Genomic DNA, 26,567 nt, shown 5'->3' on the forward strand with positions numbered 1-26,567 from the left:
CATTCTGAAGAGAGAACTGATCTGAGATCAGCTCGGTCCTGTACCAGACCACCAACTATCAGAGGGACATCTACATTCTGAAGAGAGAACTGATCTGAGATCAGCTCGGTCCTGTACCAGACCACCAACTATCAGAGGGACATCTACATTCTGAAGAGAGAACTGATCTGAGATCAGCTCGGTCCTGTACCAGACCACCAACTATCAGAGGGACATCTACATTCTGAAGAGAGAACTGATCTGAGATCAGCTCGGTCCTGTACCAGACCACCAACTATCAGAGGGACATCTACATTCTGAAGAGAGAACTGATCTGAGATCAGCTCGGTCCTGTACCAGACCACCAACTATCAGAGGGACATCTACATTCTGAAGAGAGAACTGATCTGAGATCAGCTCTGTCCTGTACCAGACCACCAACTATCAGAGGGACATCTACATTCTGAAGAGAGAACTGATCTGAGATCAGCTCTGTCCTGTACCAGACCACCAACTATCAGAGGGACATCTACATTCTGAAGAGAGAACTGATCTGAGATCAGCTCGGTCCTGTACCAGACCACCAACTATCAGAGGGACATCTACATTCTGAAGAGAGAACTGATCTGAGATCAGCTCGGTCCTGTACCAGACCACCAACTATCAGAGGGACATTTACAGAAATATTGGTAACACTTGATTGGATTTCATAACCCACACATTCATGGGTAATAAATGTGTTAAAACGTCTACATAGGTACTCTTGAAATATAATGTTCCAGAAATATGAGTCGTATAAAACCGGTAACGGTTGTAGCTTTAATACATCCAGTCAGTGAGTGGAAAACATTTAAATATTTAAATATGATAGAAAAATGAACCAATGAGGTGTTTGGTGCTCGATTCAATCCGTAGTGCTTAAGACCTGCGCTAAAGCGCAACATACATTTAAAGACGATGTTCCCACGTTCACGGAGACGGCATTGATGGTAAATGCTGCATAACACTTAGTGTGTTGAGAAATCTGTTATGAATGTATTGTAATGTTTTAACAATTGTGCTGACGGATCCCAGGAAGAGTAGCTGCTGCCTTGGCAGGAACTAATGGGGATCCATAATAAACCCCAGGAAGAGTAGCTGCTGCCTTGGCAGGAACTAATGGGGATCCATAATAAACCCCAGGAAGAGTAGCTGCTGCCTTGGCAGGAACTAATGGGGATTTTTTAAACCTTTATTTAACTAGGCAAGTCAGTTAAAAACAAATTCTTATTTACAATGACGGCCTACTTTATTTAACTAGGCAAGTCAGTTAAAAACAAATTCTTATTTACAATGACGGCCTACCAGGGAACAGTGTTTTACCTTGTCAGCTCGGGGATTCGATCCTGCAACCTTTGCGGTTACTTGCCCAACGCTCTAACCACTAGGCTACCTGCCTCCCCCCTCTAACCACTAGGCTACCTGCCTCCCCCCTCTAACCACTAGGCTACCTGCCTCCCCCCTCTAACCACTAGGCTACCTGCCTCCCCAATAAATACAAATACAAATGTCGTCTCAATCAGAAATGACCTTTAAATTTAAGTCACGCGCCAGATCTTTTAGCGCTATGGGTTGAATCGAGCCCTAAGACGCTATAAGACAAAAGAGTGAGTCCCAAATGGCAACGTATTCCCTATATAGTGCACTACTTTTGATGAGGGCCCATAGGGCTTTGGTCAGGAAGTAGTGCACTATGTAGAGAATAGGGTGCTATTTGGTTTATACACAAAGATATACACTTTTTTTCTACAGTGACTTTACTTCCTGGTGATGATGAACTCTGACCTCTGTACTGCTAAGTTCCATAGTGCAATAAAAGGCTAATCCAACTGTGACACAACATTAGAATACACCATCTCTAGTCGTGCTTCCTTAGAATGGCAGTCAATGATGAAGATAATCCAATAGACCTACAAATGTTCCTAGGAAGAAGATGTTTCTTGGTTTGACAGATTCATTTTTAGCATGTCTTGTTTTTTAAACATATTTGACACATTATTCCCAGCTTTCCGATGGAGTTGGAGACGCACAGCGATGAGATTCAGTTGATACGTAGCTGAAGGTTCATAGAGGACAAGGCATTTGTGAGTTCACTTGAATGTCTATCAAAAAAAAAGTCCAAGAGGCCTTGATCCTAGTTGTGTTGTACTGCTGGGAACAGAACGAGATGACACGACAGGAAATCAACTCCTTTAACGTCAGACCTACTGTTGTACTGCTGGGGACAGAACAGAATGAAATGACACGACAGGAAATCAACTCCTTTAACATCAGACCTATTGTCTCTTTGTCGAGCGGTGGATCCTCGAGACGGACAAGACTGTATTAATGTACAAATGATCTGGTCCTCTCTCCTCTCTCTCTCCTCTCTCTCTCTCTCTCCCTGGCTTAGACATGACATTGTTCCAGGGTGATTCCATCAAAATGATTTGACCTAAAAAAGGAGACAGAAAGAGACAGAGGATTGATACTAAGGCATAGATTCAATAATGAGTCTAATTCAATGAAGTATCGTAAAGTTCATCGTTACCCAATTGAAACATTACAGGCAATGTTCCTGCGTTAATTAACTCAATTCACGGTAAACGCTGCACATGTCGGCTCAATCGTGCCATATGTATCTTCAGCGATACATATTGCATAGAGCCCTAAGGCCTGGATTCAATCAGATCAAACATTAACCCGGCGATACCACATGCCCACATAGCAGCTGTTTCCTCAGTGTCTTACAGGTTGGACGTGTGTCGGAGCCGTCACATCGGTGAGCAGCTGCTGTTGTTGTCACGAAGCCACGCCTGCCCCACTCGCGTTAGAAGTTCAGAAGGAGAAAGTGTAGGTTTTATAGAAAATAACGATGGTCACATTGAAAATCATTCAACTAATATAATAAGGACTTCTATCAGCATAATGGAGGTGTAGCTTACAACACATTCCAGTGTTCCAACCCTGTAACAGGGCTGCATAGGATTTATACTGACGCGACTAGAAACATGAGGTATAAACGCTGGGAGCTGCTTATTATTTCACAGCTCCGACACGGTGAAACCTCGGACACGGTGAAACCTCCTCCGACACGGTGAAACCTCCTCCGACACGGTGAGACCTCCGACGACACGGTGAGACCTCCGACGACACGGTGAGACCTCCGACGACACGGTGAAACCTCCGACGACATGGTGAGACCTCCGACGACACGGTGAAACCTCGGACGACACGGTGAGACCTCGGACGACACGGTGAGACCTCGGACGACACGGTGAGACCTCGGACGACACGGTGAGACCTCGGACGACACGGTGAGACCTCGGACGACACGGTGAGACCTCGGACGACACGGTGAGACCTCCGACGACACGGTGAAACCTCGGACGACACGGTGAGACCTCGGACGACACGGTGAGACCTCGGACGACACGGTGAGACCTCGGACGACACGGTGAGACCTCGGACGACACGGTGAGACCTCGGACGACACGGTGAGACCTCGGACGACACGGTGAGACCTCGGACGACACGGTGAGACCTCGGACGACACGGTGAGACCTCGGACGACACGGTGAGACCTCCGACGACACGGTGAGACCTCGGACGACACGGTGAGACCTCGGACGACACGGTGAGACCTCGGACGACACGGTGAGACCTCGGACGACACGGTGAGACCTCGGACGACACGGTGAGACCTCCGACGACACGGTGAGACCTCCGACACGGCCTAACTAAAAACAACACTGCTATGCCGTTGTCGGTTGTCTCAGGATAATCAGATCTGATTGGATCAAGCTCTCAATCTGTCACATTTGAGGTAAGCATTAAATTGGACACACTTTGTATAGCATACTGTTTTAGGGTTAAGGGTTAGGGGTTAGAAGTTAGGGTGGAGCTGGGGAGTGGACATGAAGCTGGGTTTAGAGGTTAGGGTGGAGCTGGGGAGTGGACATGAAGCCGGGGTTAGAGGTTAGGGTGGAGCTGGAGAGTGGACATGAAGCTGAGGTTAGGGTGGAGCTGGGGAGTGGACAGGAAGCTGGGGTTAGAGGTTAGGGTGGAGCTGGGGAGTGGACATGAAGCTGGGGTTAGAGGTTAGGGGTTAGGGTGGAGCTGGGGAGTGGACATGAAGCTGGGGTTAGAGGTTAGGGTGGAGCTGGGGAGTGGACATGAACCTGGGGTTTGGGGTTAGAGATTAGGGGTTAGGGTGGAGCTGGGGAGTGGACATGAAGCTGGGGTTAGAGGTTAGGGTGGAGCTGGGGAGTGGACATGAAGCTGGGGTTCAGGGGTTAGGGTGGAGCTGGGGAGTGGACAGGAAGCCGGGGTTAGGGTGGAGCTGGGGAGTGGACATGAAGCTGGGGTTAGGGGTTAGGGTGGAGCTGGGGAGTGGACATGAAGCTGGGGTTAGAGGTTAGGGTGGAGCTGGGGAGTGGACATGAAGCTGGGGTTAGGGTGGAGCTGGGGAGTGGACATGAAGCTGGGGTTAGAGGTTAGGGTGGAGCTGGGGAGTGGACATGAAGCTGGGGTTAGGTGTTTGTAAGGATATGGGATAAAGGTGAGGGGTTAGGTGTTTGTAAGGTTAGGGGTTAGCGGTCAGGGGTTTGTAAGGTTAGGGGTTAAAGGTCAGGGATTAGGGGTTAGGAGTATGTAAGGTTAAAGGTCAGGGGATAGGTGTATGTAAGGTTAGGGGTAAAAGGTCAGGGGTTAGGTGTATGTAAGGTTAGGGGTAAAAGGTTAGGTGTATGTAAGCTTAGGGGTAAAATGTTAGGGGTTAGGGTTAGGTGTATGTAAGGTCAGGGGTTAAAGGTCAGGGGTCATGGGTTAAAGGTCAGGGGTTAGGGTTATAATCATCTTTACCTGGACGTGGAATTCTTCAGAATAAGTTCTTACTTTTCTGTGGACAAAAATAAAATGGATACATGAAGCATAGCTTGCATATCACCATCTCTGTTCATTACTATATCTCCTCATGTCTCAAATATATACATTACTATATCTACTCATGTCTCAAATATATCACCATCTCTGCTCATTACTATATCTACTCATCATGTCTCAAATATATCACCATCTCTGTTCATTACTATATCTACTCATCATGTCTCAAATATATCACCATCTCTGCTCATTACTATATCTACTCATGTCTCAAATATATCACCATCTCTGTTCATTACTATATCTACTCATGTCTCAAATATATCACCATCTCTGTTCATTACTATATCTACTCATCATGTGGATACGTCTCAAATCTTACATTGCACCAGACTGCTGTGAGTCAGTGTGATAACGATGCACCAGACTGCTGTGAGTCAGTGTGATAACGATGCACCAGACTGCTGTGAGTCAGTGTGATAACGATGCACCAGACTGCTGTGAGTCAGTGTAATAACGATGCACCAGACTGCTGTGAGTCAGTGTGATAACGATGCACCAGACTGCTGTGAGTCAGTGTGATAACGATGCACCAGACTGCTGTGAGTCAGTGTAATAACGATGCACCAGACTGCTGTGAGTCAGTGTGATAACGATGCACCAGACTGCTGTGAGTCAGTGTGATAACGATGCACCAGACTGCTGTGAGTCAGTGTGATAACGATGCACCAGACTGCTGTGAGTCAGTGTGATAACGATGCACCAGACTGCTGTGAGTCAGTGTGGTAACGATGCACCAGACTGCTGTAAGTCAGTGTGATAACGATACACCAGACTGCTGTGAGTCAGCGTGGTAACGATGCACCAGACTGCTGTGAGTCAGCGTGGTAACGATGCACCAGACTGCTGTGAGTCAGCGTGGTAACGATGCACCAGACTGCTGTAAGTCAGTGTGATAACGATACACCAGACTGCTGTGAGTCAGCGTGGTAACGATGCACCAGACTGCTGTGAGTCAGTGTGATAACGATGCACCAGACTGCTGTGAGTCAGTGTGGTAACGAACGATGCACCAGACTGCTGTGAGTCAGTGTGATAACGATGCACCAGACTGCTGTGAGTCAGTGTGATAACGATGCACCAGACTGCTGTGAGTCAGTGTGATAACGATGCACCAGACTGCTGTGAGTCAGTGTGGTAACGATGCACCAGACTGCTGTGAGTCAGTGTGATAACGATGCACCAGACTGCTGTGAGTCAGTGTGATAACGATGCACCAGACTGCTGTGAGTCAGTGTAGTAACGATGCACCAGACTGCTGTGAGTCAGTGTGGTAACGATGCACCAGACTGCTGTGAGTCAGTGTGATAACGATGCACCAGACTGCTGTGAGTCAGTGTGATAACGATGCACCAGACTGCTGTGAGTCAGTGTGATAACGATGCACCAGACTGCTGTGAGTCAGTGTGATAACGATGCACCAGACTGCTGTGAGTCAGTGTGATAACGATGCACCAGACTGCTGTGAGTCAGTGTGATAACGATGCACCAGACTGCTGTGAGTCAGTGTGATAACGATGCACCAGACTGCTGTGAGTCAGTGTGATAACGATGCACCAGACTGCTGTGAGTCAGTGTGATAACGATGCACCAGACTGCTGTGAGTCAGTGTGATAACGATGCACCAGACTGCTGTGAGTCAGTGTGATAACGATGCAACAGACTGCTGTGAGTCAGTGTGATAACGATGCACCAGACTGCTGTGAGTCAGTGTGATAACGATGCACCAGACTGCTGTGAGTCAGTGTGATAACGATGCACCAGACTGCTGTGAGTCAGTGTGATAACGATGCACCAGACTACTGTGAGTCGGTGTGGTAACGATGCACCAGACTGCTGTGAGTCAGTGTGATAACGATGCACCAGACTGCTGTGAGTCAGTGTGATAACGATGCACCAGACTACTGTGAGTCGGTGTGGTAACGATGCACCAGACTGCTGTGAGTCAGTGTGATAACGATGCACCAGACTGCTGTGAGTCAGTGTGATAACGATGCACCAGACTGCTGTGAGTCAATGTGGTAACGATGCACCAGACTGCTGTAAGTCAGTGTGGTAACGATGCACCAGACTGCTGTGAGTCAGTGTGGTAACGATGCACCAGACTGCTGTGAGTCAGTGTGGTAACGATGCACCAGACTGCTGTGAGTCAATGTGGTAACGATGCACCAGACTGCTGTGAGTCAGTGTGATAACGATGCACCAGACTGCTGTGAGTCAGTGTGATAACGATGCACCAGACTGCTGTGAGTCAGTGTGATAACGATGCACCAGACTGCTGTGAGTCAGTGTGGTAACGATGCACCAGACTGCTGTGAGTCAGTGTGATAACGATGCACCAGACTGCTGTAAGTCAGTGGTAACGATGCACCAGACTGCTGTGAGTCAGTGTGATAACGATGCACCAGACTGCTGTGAGTCAGTGTGATAACGATGCACCAGACTGCTGTGAGTCAGTGTGGTAACGATGCACCAGACTGCTGTGAGTCAGTGTGATAACGATGCACTTACCGTGTTTACCAGAGTGTTTCAGCCGCTACACCAGTGATAGGTGCTGGACTGTAAACACCATAGTTGAGCCTCCTGATCACCCTGTCCCGCTGGCTCTGCTGCCAATACAATGAGGTTATATTGTCTTGTGATTGATATTTGACTGATGTTTTAATGAATAGATTTTGGAGTCTAATTTCTCTGCTCTGTATTGAACCTTTCATCCGTCCGTCCCGAGCTGTAGTAATCCTGCAGAGATACAGCTATGACCCAGAGACAGACTTCCATGTCCATCCGTCCGTCCCGAGCTGTAGTAATCCTCCAGAGATACAGCTATGACCCAGAGACAGACGTCCATGTCCATCCATCCGTCCCGAGCTGTAGTAATCCTCCAGAGATACAGCTATGACCCAGAGACAGACGTCCATGTCCATCCATCCGTCCCGAGCTGTAGTAATCCTCCAGAGATACAGCTATGACCCAGAGACAGACGTCCATGTCCATCCATCCGTCCCGAGCTGTAGTAATCCTCCAGAGATACAGCTATGACCCAGAGACAGACGTCCATGTCCATCCGTCCGTCCCGAGCTGTAGTAATCCTCCAGAGATACAGCTATGACCCAGAGACAGACGACCATGTCCAGCCTCCTCAGTGCTTTACCTTTCTCTTGGCCTGTAGCAGCTCCTGGTACAAATTGGAGCGGAGGAAGCGGCTGTAGGAGTCACTCTTCATCAGCTTGTAGATGTGCTCCTGAAACAGAAAAGGTCCATTCTTACTGGACCAACCCACCAATAACCCCACTCCATTCTAACCTTACTGTACCAACCCACCAATAACCCCACTCCATTCTAACCTTACTGTGTACCAACCTAGACATAACCCCACTCCATTCCAACCTTACTGTGTACCAACCTATCAATAACCCAACTCCATTCTAACCGTACTGTGTACCAACCCACCAATTACACCACTCCATTCTAACCTTACTGTGTACCAACCCACCAATAACCCAACTCCATTCTAACCTTACTGTGTACCAAGCCACCAATAACCCCACTCCATTCTAACCTTACTGTACCAACCCATCAATAGCCCCACTCCATTCTAACCGTACTGTGTACCAACCCACCAATAACCCCACTCCATTCTAACCTTACTGTGTACCAACCCACCAATAACCCCACTTCATTCTAACCTTACTGTGTACCAACCCATCAATAACCCCACTCCATTCTAACCTTACTGTACCAACCCACCAATAACCCCACTCCATTTTAACCTTACTGTACCAACCCACCAATAACCCCACTCCGTTCTAACCTTACTGTACCAATCCACCAATAACCCCACTCCATTCCAACCTTACTGTGTACCAACCCACCAATAACCCCACTCCATTCTAGCCTTACTGTGTACCAACCCACCAATAACCCCACTCCATTCCAACCTTACTGTACCAACTCATCAATAACCCCACTCCATTCTAACATTACTGGACCAACCCACCAATAACCCCACTCCATTCTAACCTTACTGTACCAACTCATCAATAACCCAACTCCATTCCAACCTTACTATGAACCAACCCACCAGTAACCCCACTCCATTCTAACATTACTGGACCAACCCACCAATAACCCCACTCCATTCTAACCTTACTGTGTACCAACCCACCAATAACCCCACTCCATTCTAACCTTACTGTGTACCAACCCACCAATAACCCCACTCCATTCTAACCTTACTGTGTACCAACCTAGCCATAACCCCACTCCATTCTAACCTTACTGTGTACCAACCTAGACATAACCCCACTCCATTCTAACCTTACTGTGTACCAACCCATCAATAACCCCACTCCATTCTAACCTTACTGTGTACCAACCTAGCCATAACCCCACATCTATTATCTGACTCCATAGAACGCCTTGATCTGATCAATATGATCCAATCACTATGGGGCCGATTCAGACTTAGGAATGTACGCTTTTCCTACACACTTCTCAGTGTGTGATATTCAGACTTAGCTTATTCAGTGTAACGCGCTCTGCAGGTGTGTCTACCCTGCTGGCTCTGAATACTTTTCATTCAACTGCTAAAACCCCTCCTACTTGCTTGCCAACAGATTTTCAAGTTTTCATTCAATAGGGTTTTCGGTACGCCATCCCTTTAAATATGTGACCTGTTTCAGGAGACTAGGCGTTTGTCGCAAGTCACGACTTCACAGGAGAGACATTTTAACGTTTTTTATTATTTTATTTTTATAAAAAATATTTTTGGGGGGCAGAAATGTCTTCTGGAACATGTGAACTTTCATGTGCCTTAATAACAAACTTGAAGAGAAGAATGGGAGAAATTCCTCAAATACAGGTGTGCCAAGCTTGTAGCATCATCTATACTAGAAGACTCGAGGCTGTAATCACTGCCAAAGGTGCTTCAACAAAGTACTGAGTGAAGGGTCTGAATACATATGTAAACAAGGTATTTCTGTTTTGCAATCATAAAAAAATAAAAACAGTTTTCGCTTTGTCATTATGGGGTAATTTGATGTCATTATGGGGTATTGTGATGTCATTATGGGGTATTGTGATGTCATTATGGGGTATTGTGATGTCATTATGGGGTATTGTGATTAGATTGCTGTGGATTTGTATGTATCTAATATATTTTAGAATAAGGCTGTAATGTAACGAAATGTGGAAAAGGGGGTCTGAATACTTTCCAAAGGCACTGTATATGTTAATTCTGTTGGGAACCGAAAGATTCTTTTAAAATAACATTCATGTATTTATTTTAACACAATTATTGATGCCATAAGTACATGTTTACACCTGATTGATATCCAGATACAAATGTGTCCCTGATCTGATCACAATCACATTACAATGTGTCCCTGATCTGATCACAATCACATTACAATGTGTCTCTGATCTGATCACAATCACATTACAATGTGTCCCTGATCTGATCACAATCACATTACAATGTGTCCCTGATCTGATCACAATCACATTACAATGTGTCCCTGATCTGATCTGACCTGATCTGATCACAATCACATTACAATGTGTCCCTGATCTGATCACAATCACATTACAATGTGTCCCTGATCTGATCACAATCACATTACAATGTGTCCCTGATTACCTTCAGAGGTAGACAGGAGGATCTGATCTGATCACATTACAATGTGTCTTTTAATTGTCTGCACCTAAAATCTAAAAATGTGGGCAACATCAGAATGTGGACAAGGACAAAGGACGCATGTTAGCACCAGGTATAAACGGGGCTAGAGAGTCACAAAGAAGTAATTAACAGAACATTGTTCCTATTCAGCAGCATACTACTCTCCCCCATCCAAAACACTACTTCCTGTTCCTATTCAGCTGTAGCATACTACTCTCCCCATCCAAAACACTACTTCCTGTTCCTATTCAGCTGCAGCATACTACTCTCCCCATCCAAAACACTACTTCCTGACTCCTCTCAGACACCGTACAGACCTGTGCGTCCTCGAAGGCGTATCGTCCGGGGTCCTTGACATTCTGTGTGGTCTTGTCGTAGCTCTTGGAGTCAACGTTAATGGCACTGGGGGCCCCTGGGGCCAAGAACTCCTGCCAGATCTCCTGGACCCTTGTAGGGACCTCCCGAATCGGCCTCTTCTTCACCTCCTGAACCGCCAACCAGAACCTGGACCACAGACAGATAAAGGAATGTTTAACACAACAGAACCTGGACCACAGACAGATAAAGAAATGTTAAACACGTCAACAGAACCACAGACAGATAAAGGAATGTTTAACACGTCAACAGAACCTGCACCACAGACAGATACAGGAATGTTTAACACGTCAACAGAACCTGGACCACAGACAGAGGAATGTTAAACACATCAACAGAACCACAGACAGATAAAGGAATGTTTAACACGTCAACAGAACCACAGACAGATAAAGGAATGTTAAACACGTCAACAGAACCACAGACAGATAAAGGAATGTTAAACACGTTCACTGGAAGTGAAAACTGAAGTTGTGTAGTTACAGGTGACGTATTCCGTATAATAACATTGTCAAGTAAAAAATTTAAAATAAAAATGAAACAGGGTCATGTTCAGGATACAAGTAGGGACAGGAGGAGGAAACGTAGCTTTGTGTCAGGTGGAAACGTAGCTTTGTGTCAGGTGGAAACGTAGCTTTGTGTCAGGAGGAAACGTAGCTTCGTGTCAGGAGGAAACGTAGCTTCGTGTCAGGTGGAAACGTAGCTTCGTGTCAGGTGGAAACGTAGCTTCGTGTCAGGTGGAAACGTAGCTTCGTGTCAGGTGGAAACGTAGCTTCGTGTCAGGTGGAAACGTAGCTTCGTGTCAGGTGGAAACGTAGCTTCGTGTCAGGTGGAAACGTAGCTTCGTGTCAGGTGGAAACGTAGCTTCGTGTCAGGTGGAAACGTAGCTTCGTGTCAGGTGGAAACGTAGCTTCGTGTCAGGTGGAAACGTAGCTTCGTGTCAGGAGGAAACGTAGCTTCGTGTCAGGTGGAAACGTAGCTTCGTGTCAGGTGGAAACGTAGCTTCGTGTCAGGTGGAAACGTAGCTTCGTGTCAGGTGGAAACGTAGCTTCGTGTCAGGTGGAAACGTAGCTTCGTGTCAGGTGGAAACGTAGCTTCGTGTCAGGAGGAAACGTAGCTTCGTGTCAGGAGGAAACGTAGCTTTGTGTCAGGAGGAAACGTAGCTTTGTGTCAGGTGGAAACGTAGCTTCGTGTCAGGAGGAAACGTAGCTTCGTGTCAGGTGGAAACGTAGCTTTGTGTCAGGTGGAAACGTAGCTTCGTGTCAGGTGGAAACGTAGCTTCGTGTCAGGTGGAAACGTAGCTTCGTGTCAGGTGGAAACGTAGCTTCGTGTCAGGTGGAAACGTAGCTTCGTGTCAGGTGGAAACGTAGCTTCGTGTCAGGTGGAAACGTAGCTTCGTGTCAGGTGGAAACGTAGCTTCGTGTCAGTGAAAGTATAAGTCGGATATATCTTCATCACAGTTCACGCTCCAAACTACAGTAATCTGACAGGAAGCTTTTCCAGCATGTCTACATCTGCAGTCATGTAGCGGCAGTGGGAGTTATGTCCACCAGAGGGAGCCAGAGAGTAAATTACATTTCACCACTGGCCAGTTGAAACACGTGTTTATATTCCACTTCATATTAACCCAATAGATTACAGTACAGTAGAGTACTAGAGTAGAGTTCTATAGCAGAGTTGTAGAGTAGAGAACAAGCATAGAGTACACTAGATTAGCGTAGAGTACAGTAGAGTACTAGAGTACAGTTCAGTACTAGAGTAGAGTAGAGTACAGTAGAGAAGAGCAGCAGAGTACTAGAGCAGAGTACTAGAGCAGAGTACTAGAGCAGAGTACTAGAGCAGAGTACTAGAGCAGAGTACTAGAGCAGAGTACTAGAGCAGAGTACCAGAGTACTAGAGTAGTATAGTGGAGTACTAGAGTAGTATAGTGGAGTACTAGAGTAGTATAGTGGAGTACTAGAGTAGTATAGTGGAGTACTAGAGTAGTATAGTGGAGTACTAGAGTAGTATAGTGGAGTACTAGAGTAGTATAGTGGAGTACTAGAGTAGTATAGTGGAGTACTAGAGTACTATAGTAGAGTATTAGAGTACTAGAGCACTATAGTAGAGTACTATAGTAGAGTATTATAACACTAGAGCACTATAGTAGAGTACTAGAGAAGAGTATTATAACAGAGTACTAGAGTAGAGCACTGGAGTGGAGTACTAGAGAAGAGTATTATAACAGAGTACTAGAGAAGAGTACAGTAATATAGAGTAACGTACTGTAGAGTACAGTAAAGTACTGTCGAGTACTAGAGTTGAGAACTAGAGTAAAGTACTGTGTAATACAGAGTAAAGAACAGTAGACATACCTGAGATTCTCTGAGTACAGTAAAGTACAGTAGAGTAGAGTAAAGTACTGTCGAGTACTAGAGTTGAGAACTAGAGTAAAGTACTGTATAATACAGAGTAAAGAACAGTAGACATACCTGAGGTTCTCTGAGCTGAACTCCGACTCCAGGAACTTGAGGAACTGTTCTCTCCCAACAGGATCTTTCAACACCTCGTTAATCCCAAATCCCCACCTCTTCACTCTCTGCTGGCCTGGCTCCTTACTAGAGAGAGAGATAGAGGTGTTAAACAGAGGATCCTTCAACACCTCGTTAATCCCAAATCCCCACCGCTTCACTCTCTGCTGGCCTGGCTCCTTACTAGAGAGAGAGAGAGGTGTTACAACAGGGGGTCCTTCAACACCTCGTTAATCCCAAATCCCCACCTCTTCACTCTCTGCTGGCCTGGCTCCTTACTAGAGAGAGAGAGACAGAGGTGTTACAATAGAGGATCCTTCAACACCCCTGTCCGGGGGTATCATCAGATGGGGCCACAGTGTCTCCTGACCCCTCCTGTCTCAGCCTCCAGTATTTATGCTGCAGTAGTTTATGTGTCGGGGGGGTAGGGTCAGTTTGTTATATCTGGAGTACTTCTCCTGTCTTATCCGGTGTCCTGTGTGAATTTAAGTATGCTCTCTCTAATTCTCTCCTTCTCTCTTTCTTTGTCTCTCTCTCTCTCTCTCTCGGAGGACCTGAGCCCTAGGACCATGCGTCAGGACTACCAGGCATGATGACTCCTTGTTGTCCCCAGTCCACCTGGCCGTGCTGCTGCTCCAGTTTCAACTGTTCTGCCTGCGGCTATGGAACCCTGACCTGTTCACCGGACGTGCTACCTGTCCCAGACCTGCTGTTTTCAACTCTCTAGAGACCGCAGGAGCGGTAGAGATACTCTTAATGATCGGCTATGAAAAGCCAACTGACATTTACTCCTGAGGTGCTGACTTGCTGCACCCTCGACAACTACTGTGATTATTATTATTTGACCCTGCTGGTCATTTATGAACATTTGAACATCTTGGCCATGTTCTGTTATAATCTCCACCCGGCACAGCCAGAAGAGGACTGGCCCACCCCTCATAGCCTGGTTCCTCTCTAGGTTTCTTCCTAGGTTTTGGCCTTTCTAGGGAGTTTTTCCTAGCCACCGTGCTTCTACACCTGCATTGCTTGCTGTTGGGGGTTTTAGGCTGGGTTTCTGTACAGCACTTTTAGATATCAGCTGATGTAAGAAGGGCTATATAAATACATGTGATTTGATTTTGATTTGATTTGTCAAAATATTATCGAAAAATAGTAGATTTTTTGTTGGGGCGAGTTGATTTAGTTCAGTACAAATATCTTTCAGCCCATCAGATACTTGATACTCAACCAATCTATATCCAGATCACCACTATCAGTAATTCAGATTGATCATATGTAACGGATGTGAAATGGCTAGCTAGTTAGCGGTGGTGCGCGCTAATTGCCTATCAATCGGTGACGTTACTTGCTCTGAGACCTTGAAGTAGTGGTTCCCCTTGCTCTGCAAGGGCCGCGGCTTTTGTGGAGTGATGGGTAACGACGCTTCGTGGGTGACTGTTGTTGATGTGTGCAGAGGGTCCCTGTTTCGCGCCCGGGTCGGGGCGAGGGGACGGACTAAAGTTATACTGTTACACATAGTTGGACAGGAAGTCAGACAATTTGCCTCAGAGCACATATGGAGTCAGAGGGGAGGGCGATAAATCCCCTCTAGTGTCAGATGGGCATTATTACCAAGACCCACATTAAAAACTGGACATTCAAATTGCTTAGGGATGAATACAGAAACATTTAAATAGCTCTATGTGAATCATGGCAACCCCCTTCCTCTACACACTCTATCAGATCTAAAATCATTAAAACCTGTCAGAGTCCAGCTCAGACTTCTTTAACTAAGAATCAGTTACAACCACAATGTCCACGTTGGTTTGGGAAGCCATACATTTGTATTGTAACTCTGACAGCGAGAGAGAAGGATAGACTGAGGGTAAACCCACCTGGTCTCCAGTAACTCTGACAGAGAGAGAGAAGGATAGACTGAGGGTAAACCCACCTGGTCTCCAGTAACTCTGACAGAGAGAGAGAAGGATAGACCGAGGGTAAACCCACCTGGTCTCCAGTAACTCTGACAGAGAGAGAGAAGGATAGACCGAGGGTAAACCCACCTGGTCTCCAGTAACTCTGACAGAGAGAGAGAAGGATAGACTGAGGGTAAACCCACCTGGTCTCCAGTAACTCTGACAGAGAGAGAGAAGGATAGACCGAGGGTAAACCCACCTGGTCTCCAGTAACTCTGACAGAGAGAGAGAAGGATAGACTGAGGTTAAACACACCTGGTCTCCAGTAACTCTGACAGAGAGAGAGAAGGATAGACTGAGGTTAAACCCACCTGGTCTCCAGTAACTCTGACAGAGAGAAAGAAGGATAGACTGAGGGTAAACCCACCTGGTCTCCAGTAACTCTGACAGAGAGAGAGAAGGATAGACTGAGGTTAAACACACCTGGTCTCCAGTAACTCTGACAGAGAGAGAGAAGGATAGACTGAGGTTAAACCCACCTGGTCTCCAGTAACTCTGACAGAGAGAGAGAAGGATAGACTGAGGTTAAACCCACCTGGTCTCCAGTAACTCTGACAGAGAGAGAGAAGGATAGACTGAGGGTAAACCCACCTGGTCTCCAGTAACTCTGACAGAGAGAGAGAAGGATAGACTGAGGTTAAACACACCTGGTCTCCAGTAACTCTGACAGAGAGAGAGAAGGATAGACTGAGGGTAAACCCACCTGGTCTCCAGTAACTCTGACAGAGAGAGAGAAGGATAGACGGAGGGTAAACCCACCTGGTCTCCAGTTCCCAGACGGTGGTGTCATCAGAGTTCCAGGGGTTGGAGGGCTCCGGGGAGGTGAAGAAGGGGTCGTACTCTACATACTGCTCTGTGTAGCTCAGCAAGCTGCATAGGGAGAACAACAATCACACTGCTCACTTACAATACGTACAATATAGCTATACTGAACAAGTTAGTGGGAAACCATGATGCTACAATAACAGCCTCGACTCCTCCAATAACAGCCTTGACTCCTCCAATAACAGCCTTGACTCCTCCAATAACAGCCTTGACTCCTCCAATAACAGCCCTGACTCCTCCAATAACAGCCCTGACTCCTCCAATAACAGCCCTGACTCCTCCAATAACAGCCCTGACTCCTCCAATAACAGCCCTGACTCCTCCAATAACAGCCCTGACTACTCCAATAACAGCCCTGACTCCTCCAATAACAGCCCTGACTCCTCCAATAACAGCCCTGACTACTCCAATAACAACCCTGACTCCTTCAATAACAGTCTTGACTCCTCCAATAATAGCCTCGACTCCTCCAATAACAGCCTTGACTCCTCCAATAACAGCCCTGACTCCTCCAATAACAGCCCTGACTACTCCAATAACAGCCCTGACTCCTCCAATAACAGCCCTGACTCCTCCAATAACAGCCCTGACTACTCCAATAACAACCCTGACTCCTTCAATAACAGCCTTGACTCCTCCAATAACAGCCTTGACTCCTCATATAACAGCCTTGACTCCTCATATAACAGCCTTGACTCCTCCAATAACAGCCTTGACTCCTCCAATAACAGCCTCGACTCCTCCAATAACAGCCTTGACTCCTCCAATAACAGCCTTGACTCCTCCAATAACAGCCTTGACTACCAGTCTGTTTTCAGACAGTACTCCAATAACAGCCTTGACTACCAGTCTGTTTTTAGACAGTACTCCAATAACAGCATTGACTACCAGTCTGTTTTCAGACAGTACTCCAATAACAGCCTTGACTACCAGTCTGTTTTCAGAGACTACTCCAATAACAGCCTTGACTACCAGTCTGTTTTCAGACAGTACTCCAATAACAGCCTTGACTACCAGTCTGTTTTCAGACAGTACTCCAATAACAGCCTTGACTACCAGTCTGTTTTCAGAGACTACTCCAATAACAGCCTTGACTACCAGTCTGTTTTCAGACAGTACTCCAATAACAGCCTTGACTACCAGTCTGTTTTCAGAGACTACTCCAATAACAGCATTGACTACCAGTCTGTTTTCAGACAGTACTCCAATAACAGCCTTGACTACCAGTCTGTTTTCAGACAGTACTCCAATAACAGCCTTGACTACCAGTCTGTTTTCAGAGACTACTCCAATAACAGCCTTGACTACCAGTCTGTTTTCAGACAGTACTCCAATAACAGCCTTGACTACCAGTCTGTTTTCAGACAGTACTCCAATAACAGCCTTGACTACCAGTCTGTTTTCAGAGACTACTCCAATAACAGCCTTGACTACCAGTCTGTTTTCAGACAGTACTCCAATAACAGCCTTGACTACCAGTCTGTTTTCAGAGACTACTCCAATAACAGCCTTGACTACCAGTCTGTTTTCAGACAGTACTCCAATAACAGCCTTGACTACCAGTCTGTTTTCAGACAGTACTCCAATAACAGCCTTGACTACCAGTCTGTTTTCAGAGACTACTCCAATAACAGCCTTGACTACCAGTCTGTTTTCAGACAGTACTCCAATAACAGCCTTGACTACCAGTCTGTTTTCAGAGACTACTCCAATAACAGCCTTGACTACCAGTCTGTTTTCAGACAGTACTCCAATAACAGCCTTGACTACCAGTCTGTTTTCAGACAGTACTCCAATAACAGCCTTGACTACCAGTCTGTTTTCAGAGACTAGTCCAATAACAGGATAGGACCTGTATAAGGAACTGTCAGGGGCCAACACAGGAGGGGCAGTTTCACTACGGATGCATTTGCCGTTTCCAATTTACAGAAACATCTGAAAATATGCCTGGAGGTGTTTGTGTGTGTGTGTGTTGCATTACCTTTCTGCCACCTTGGACATTTTTAACCGATGCCTGTCTAGTTGGGCTTGCCAGTGTTGAATCTGAAAGGAGAAGGTGCCAATGTGATGGCATGCTGCTCTGTCAGATAACATGATATAGTCAAGTTAACAACCATTCTGTCACATAACATGATATAGTCAAGCTAACAACCATTCGGTCAGATAACATGATATAGTCAAGCTAACAACCATTCTGTTATATAACATGATATAGTCAAGATAACCATTCTGTCAGACAACCAGTCAAGCTAACAATCATTCTGTCAGACAACCAGTCAAGCTAACAATCATTCTGTCAGACAACCAGTCAAGCTAACAATCATTCTGTTAGATAAACAGTCAAGCTAACAACCATTCTGTCAGATAACATGCTTGTTAAATGGTGTAATCTACCAGTGAACACCGTGTGACATGTCTTTGCATTTTGATGGACATTTGTTGACACCCGCTCTAGAAGAACCCTCTTTTGTAACGTGTCGTTGAATTGATGACATTACCTGGTCACGCATTTCCTCCTCCGTGGGATCTTTGACCTCTGGAGCGGGGGCGTGGGTGGGGCTCCGGATGTCATTCTGGAGGCCGTACACAGACTGGAGAGAAACATCATTCAGACAAACAGAGAGAGAGAAGAGCCCATTCAGTCTGATATACAGAGGAGCAAGACAAGGACAGCTCATTCAATCTGATATACAGAGGAGCAAGACAAGGACAGCTCATTCAAACTGATATACGAGGAGCAAGACAAGGACAGCCCATTCAAACTGATATACAGAGGAGCAAGACAAGGACAGCTCATTCAAACTGATATACGAGGAGCAAGACAAGGACAGCCCATTCAAACTGATACAGAGGAGCAAGACAAGGACAGCCCATTCAAACTGATATACGAGGAGCAAGACAAGGACAGCCCATTCAAACTGACACAGAGGAGCAAGACAAGGACAGTCCATTCAAACTGATATACGGACGAGCAAGACAAGGACAGCCCATTCAATCAGATATACGGAGGAGCAAGACAAGGACAGCCCATTCAAACTGACATACAGAGGAGCAAGACAAGGACAGCCCATTCAAACTGACATACAGAGGAGCAAGGCAAGGACAGCCCATTCAATCTGATATACAGAGGAGCAAGACAAGGACAGCCCATTCAATCTGATATACAGAGGAGCAAGACAAGGACAGCCCATTCAATCAGATATACGGAGGAGCAAGACAAGGACAGTCCATTCAATCTGATATACGAGGAGCAAGGCAATGACAGCCATATTACAGTAGATATTACAGTCCATATTACAGTCCAAATTACAGTAGATATTACAGTAGATATTACAGTCCATATTACGTTCCATATTACAGTAGATATTACATTCAATATTACAGTCCATATTACAGTAGATATTACAGTACATATTAGTCCATATTACAGTAGATATTACAGTAGATATTACAGTAGATATTAGTCCATATTACAGTAGATATTACAGTCCATATTACAGTAGATATTACAGTACATATTAGTCCATATTACAGTAGATATTACAGTAGATATTACAGTAGATATTAGTCCATATTACAGTAGATATTACAGTCCATATTACAGTAGATATTACAGTACATATTAGTCCATATTACAGTAGATATTACAGTAGATGTTACAGTAGATATTACAGTCCATATTACAGTCCATATTACAGTAGATATAAGAGTAGATATTACAGTTCATATTTCAGTCCATATTAGTCCATATTACAGTAGATATTACAATAGATATTGCAGTAGATATAAGTTGATATTACAGTCCGTATTACAGAAGATATTACAGTAGATATTAGTCGATATTACAGTAGATATTAGTCCATATTACAGTAGATATTAGTCATATCACAGTCCATATTACAGTCGATATTACAGTCCATATTACAGTAGATGTTACAGTAGATGTTACAGTAGATATTACAGTAGATATTACAGTCCATATTACATTCCATATTACCGTAGATATTACAGTCCATATTACAGTAGATGTTACAGTAGATATTACAGTCCATATTACAGTAGATATTACAGTCCATATTACAGTCCATATTACAGTGGATATTACAGTCCATATTACAGTAGATGTTACAGTAGATATTACAGTCGATATTACAGTAGATATTACAGTCCATATTACAGTCCATATTACAGTCCATATTACAGTAGATATTACAGTAGATATTACTGTAGATATTACAGTCCATATTACAGTAGATATTACAGTCCATATTACAGTAGATATTACAGTCCATATTACAGTCCATATTACAGTAGATATTACAGTAGATATTACAGTGGATATTACAGTCCATATTACAGTAGATATAACAGTCGATATTTCAGTAGATATTACAGTAGATATAAGAGTAGATATTACAGTTCATATTTCAGTCCATATTAGTCCATATTACAGTAGATATTACAGTAGATATTACAGTAGATATAAGTTGATATTACAGTCCGTATTACAGTAGATATTACAGTAGATATTAGTCGATATTACAGTAGATATTAGTCCATATTACAGTATATATTAGTCATATTACAGTCCATATTACAGTAGATATTACAGTAGATATTACAGTTGATATTACAGTCCTTATTACAGTACATATTACAGTCAATATTACAGTAGATATTACAGTCAATATTACAGTCCATATTACAGTCCATATTATAGTAGATGTTACAGTCCATATTACAGTAGATATTAGTCCACATTACAGTAGATATTACAGTCCATATTACAGTAGATATTACAGTCCATATTACAGTCCATATTACAGTAGATCTTACAGTAGATATTACAGTCCATATTACAGTCGATATTACAGTCCATATTACAGTAGATATTACAGTCCATATTACAGTCCATATTACAGTAGATGTTACAGTAGATATTACAGTCCATATTACAGTAGATATTACAGTCCATATTACAGTCCATATTACAGTCCATATTACAGTAGATATTACAGTCCATATTACATTAGATATTAGTCCACATTACAGTAGATATTACAGTCCATATTACAGTCGATATTACAGTCCATATTACAGTAGATATTACAGTCCATATTACAGTCCATATTACAGTAGATCTTACAGTAGATATTACAGTCCATATTACAGTCGATATTACAGTCCATATTACAGTAGATATTACAGTCCATATTACAGTCCATATTACAGTCCATATTACAGTAGATATTACAGTCCATATTACAGTAGATATTACTGTAGATATTACAGTCCATATTAAAGTCCATATTACAGTCCATATTACAGTAGATATTACAGTCCATATTACAGTCCATATTACAGTAGATCTTACAGTAGATATTACAGTCCATATTACAGTCGATATTACAGTCCATATTACAGTAGATATTACAGTCCATATTACAGTCCATATTACAGTCCATATTACAGTAGATATTACAGTCCATATTACAGTAGATATTACTGTAGATATTACAGTCCATATTACGGTCCATATGACAATCCATACCTTTCTTGTTTTATGAGGCTGCTTCATCCTCGAGGACTTCTTGATGTCGGCTTCTGTTGTGTTCACACATCCGGGCTGTATAGAGGAACAAGGACACATTTACACCAGGCTGTATAGAGGAACAAGGACACATTTACACCAGGCTGTATAGAGGAACAAGGACACATTTACATCAGGCTGTATAGAGGAACAAGGACACATTTACACCAGTCTTCTCCAGGCTGTATAGAGAAACAAGGACACATTTACATCAGGCTGTATAGAGGAACAAGGACACATTTACATCAGGCTGTATAGAGGAACAAGGACACATTTACATCAGGCTGTATAGAGGAACAAGGACACATTTACATCAGGCTGTATAGAGGAACAAGGACACATTTACACCAGTCTTCTCCAGGCTGTATAGAGAAACAAGGACACATTTACATCAGGCTGTATAGAGGAACAAGGACACATTTACATCAGGCTGTATAGAGGAACAAGGATACATTTACATCAGGCTGTATAGAGGAACAAGGATACATTTACATCAGGCTGTATAGAGGAACAAGGATACATTTACATCAGGCTGTATAGAGGAACAAGGACACATTTACATCAGGCTGTATAGAGGAACAAGGACACATTTACATCAGGCTGTATAGAGGAACAAGGACACATTTACACCAGTCTTCTCCAGGCTGTATAGAGAAACAAGGACACATTTACATCAGGCTGTATAGAGGAACAAGGATACATTTACATCAGGCTGTATAGAGGAACAAGGACACATTTACATCAGGCTGTATAGAGGAACAAGGACACATTTACATCAGGCTGTATAGAGGAACAAGGACACATTTACACCAGTCTTCTCCAGGCTGTATAGAGAAACAAGGACACATTTACATCAGGCTGTATAGAGGAACAAGGATACATTTACATCAGGCTGTATAGAGGAACAAGGACACATTTACATCAGGCTGTATAGAGGAACAAGGACACATTTACATCAGGCTGTATAGAGGAACAAGGACACATTTACATCAGGCTGTATAGAGGAACAAGGACACATTTACACCAGTCTTCTCCAGGCTGTATAGAGAAACAAGGACACATTTACATCAGGCTGTATAGAGGAACAAGGATACATTTACATCAGGCTGTATAGAGGAACAAGGATACATTTACATCAGGCTGTATAGAGGAACAAGGATACATTTACATCAGGCTGTATAGAGGAACAAGGACACATTTACATCAGGCTGTATAGAGGAACAAGGACACATTTACATCAGGCTGTATAGAGGAACAAGGACACATTTACACCAGTCAACTCCAGGCTGTATAGAGAAACAAGGACACATTTACATCAGGCTGTATAGAGGAACAAGGATACATTTACATCAGGCTGTATAGAGGAACAAGGACACATTTACATCAGGCTGTATAGAGGAACAAGGACACATTTACACCAGTCTTCTCCAGGCTGTATAGAGAAACAAGGACACATTTACATCAGGCTGTATAGAGGAACAAGGATACATTTACATCAGGCTGTATAGAGGAACAAGGACACATTTACATCAGGCTGTATAGAGGAACAAGGACACATTTACATCAGGCTGTATAGAGGAACAAGGACACATTTACATCAGGCTGTATAGAGGAACAAGGACACATTTACACCAGTCTTCTCCAGGCTGTATAGAGAAACAAGGACACATTTACATCAGGCTGTATAGAGGAACAAGGACACATTTACATCAGGCTGTATAGAGGAACAAGGACACATTTACATCAGGCTGTATAGAGAAACAAGGACACATTTACATCAGTCTTCTCCAGGCTGTATAGAAAAACAAGGACACATTTACATCAGGCTGTATAGAGAAACAAGGACACATTTACATCAGGCTGTATAGAGGAACAAGGACACATTTACATCAGGCTGTATAGAGAAACAAGGACACATTTACATCAGTCTTCTCCAGGCTGTATAGAGAAACAAGGACACATTTACATCAGGCTGTATAGAGAAACAAGGACACATTTACATCAGTCTTCTCCAGGCTGTATAGAGAAACAAGGACACATTTACATCAGTCAACTCCAGGCTGTATAGAGAAACAAGGACACATTTACATCAGGCTGTATAGAGGAACAAGGATACATTTACATCAGGCTGTATAGAGGAACAAGGACACATTTACATCAGGCTGTATAGAGGAACAAGGACACATTTACACCAGTCTTCTCCAGGCTGTATAGAGAAACAAGGACACATTTACATCAGGCTGTATAGAGGAACAAGGATACATTTACATCAGGCTGTATAGAGGAACAAGGACACATTTACATCAGGCTGTATAGAGGAACAAGGACACATTTACATCAGGCTGTATAGAGGAACAAGGACACATTTACATCAGGCTGTATAGAGGAACAAGGACACATTTACACCAGTCTTCTCCAGGCTGTATAGAGAAACAAGGACACATTTACATCAGGCTGTATAGAGGAACAAGGACACATTTACATCAGGCTGTATAGAGGAACAAGGACACATTTACATCAGGCTGTATAGAGAAACAAGGACACATTTACATCAGTCTTCTCCAGGCTGTATAGAAAAACAAGGACACATTTACATCAGGCTGTATAGAGAAACAAGGACACATTTACATCAGGCTGTATAGAGGAACAAGGACACATTTACATCAGGCTGTATAGAGAAACAAGGACACATTTACATCAGTCTTCTCCAGGCTGTATAGAGAAACAAGGACACATTTACATCAGGCTGTATAGAGAAACAAGGACACATTTACATCAGTCTTCTCCAGGCTGTATAGAGAAACAAGGACACATTTACATCAGTCTTCTCCAGGCTGTATAGAGGAACAAGGACACATTTACATCAGTCTTCTCCAGGCTGTGAAACAAGGACACATTTCCATCAGTCTTCTCCAGGCTGTATAGAGAAACAAGGACACATTTCCATCAGTCTTCTCCAGGCTGTATAGAGGAACAAGGACACATTTACATCAGTCTTCTCCAGTCTGTATAGAGAAACAAGGACACATTTACATCAGTCTTCTGCAGGCTGTGGAACAAGGACACATTTCCATCAGTCTTCTCCAGGCTGTATAGAGGAACAAGGACACATTTACATCAGTCTTCTCCAGGCTGTATTGAGGAACAAGGACACATTTACATCAGTCTTCTCCAGGCTGTATAGAGGAACAAGGACACATTTACATCAGTCTTCTGCAGGCTGTGGAACAAGGACACATTTACATCAGTCTTCTCCAGGCTGTATAGAGGAACAAGGACACATTTACATCAGTCTTCTGCAGGCTGAGGAACAAGGACACATTTCCACATTTCCAGAACTTCTTAAGGCTAGGGGGCAGTATCCTGAATTTCCGGCTGACTGACGTGCCCAAAGTAAACTGCCTGTTATTCAGGCCCATTGGATAGAAAACTGTTTCTAAAACTGTTAAAAATTTATGTCTGTGAGTATAACAGAACTGATATGGCAGGTGAAAACCCAAGGAAAATCCATCTGGAAAATTTCTGGAAAATTCCACAAGATGTCAACAGTGTTTATACAGGGATTCAGGCTTGTTTCTTGAAAAGGTAAGTAGTAGTAGTTTTTCCAAGGTGTGCTCATCAGGAAAGGTAGGCTTTTGGCGTGAATGAGGGCGCGATCTTCGCTATTTTCCTTTTCTATTGAACACCGTTCTTTCCATTTGAAATATTATTGTTTATTTACATATTAGGGTACCTGAGGATTGGATAGAAACATTGTTTGACTTGTTTGGACGAAGTTTACCGGTAGCTTTTTGGATTCCTTTGTCTGCATGTTGAACGAGTGGATTACTGAAATCAATGGCGCAAACTAAACTGACTTTTTTGGATATAAAGAAGGACTTTATCAAACAAAATGACCATTCATTGTGTAGCTGGGACCCTTGGTGTCAGGTTTTGGCCAGGACTGTTCTGGTTTTTGTCACTAGATGTCCCCCATTGCACCTTTTTTGAACCTTTTGTTTTTTCCTTGCTCTATTATTGTTTGCACCTGTGTGTCGTTCCCTTGTTGGTATTTAAACCCTGTGTGTTCCTCAGTTCTTTGCTCAGTGTTTGTATGTTAGCACCCAGTGTCACGAATCCCGCCGAGGATGGTGCCTCTTCCTGTTCGGGCGGCGCTCGGCGGTCGTCGTCACCGGCCTACTAGCTGCCATCGATTCTTTTCTTTTTGTTTCTGTTAGTTTGGGCTGATTGGGTGCACCTGTTTTGAGTTTAGTTTGGTGGGTAGGCTATTTAAGGGTAGGTAGCCCGCTGGCTGTTGTGCGGGCTTGTTCTCTGTTATTTGGTGTTGGATTTTATGTGGATTCTATATTTTCCGGACAGTTTAGTCCTGTGTGTTTGGACTGGTATTTTCATGCGCCCGTGTGTTTGGGCATGATCGTTTTCCCTGTCTACAGGAAATAAAATCCACGTTCTTGAATACCTGCTCTCTGCGCTTGACTCCTCCACCCAGTACTCCTAGCAGCTCTGACACCCAGCCCCAGCCCAAGCCTTGTTGTGAACATATATTTTCTCTTGTTGGATTTTCCAGAGGTTCTCTGGTTTTGTTCTTGTGTATTTTTGGATTAGTCTTTTGAGGTTTGTTTTTTCCCTTGCTGTTCTTACCACTTTGTGGATTTTCTTTGTATTTTGGAAGATATCCATTTTTTGCCTCTTGG

General features: G+C 44.0%; 1 protein-coding gene across 1 annotated transcript in view; it reads right to left on the bottom strand.

Moving 5' to 3' along the window:
• Positions 1–1,271: 1,271 nt before the first annotated feature.
• Positions 1,272–26,567, bottom strand: part of rgs7b (regulator of G protein signaling 7b) — a 355,436-nt gene continuing 330,140 nt past the window's right edge. Inside the window, exons 10-18 of the mRNA XM_071394737.1 lie at positions 21,835–21,909; positions 18,782–18,874; positions 18,265–18,326; positions 16,218–16,328; positions 13,465–13,590; positions 10,936–11,122; positions 8,093–8,182; positions 4,861–4,897; positions 1,272–2,452 (exon numbers count right to left, since the gene is read on the bottom strand). Of these exons, the coding sequence (XP_071250838.1) occupies positions 4,877–4,897; positions 8,093–8,182; positions 10,936–11,122; positions 13,465–13,590; positions 16,218–16,328; positions 18,265–18,326; positions 18,782–18,874; positions 21,835–21,909 (765 nt within the window). The 3' untranslated portion in view covers positions 1,272–2,452; positions 4,861–4,876. The remainder of the gene's footprint in view (positions 2,453–4,860; positions 4,898–8,092; positions 8,183–10,935; positions 11,123–13,464; positions 13,591–16,217; positions 16,329–18,264; positions 18,327–18,781; positions 18,875–21,834; positions 21,910–26,567) is intronic.

The sequence above is a fragment of the Salvelinus alpinus genome, chromosome 3 (assembly GCF_045679555.1).
Source record: "Salvelinus alpinus chromosome 3, SLU_Salpinus.1, whole genome shotgun sequence".
In the NCBI taxonomy this organism is placed as follows: domain Eukaryota; kingdom Metazoa; phylum Chordata; class Actinopteri; order Salmoniformes; family Salmonidae; genus Salvelinus; species Salvelinus alpinus.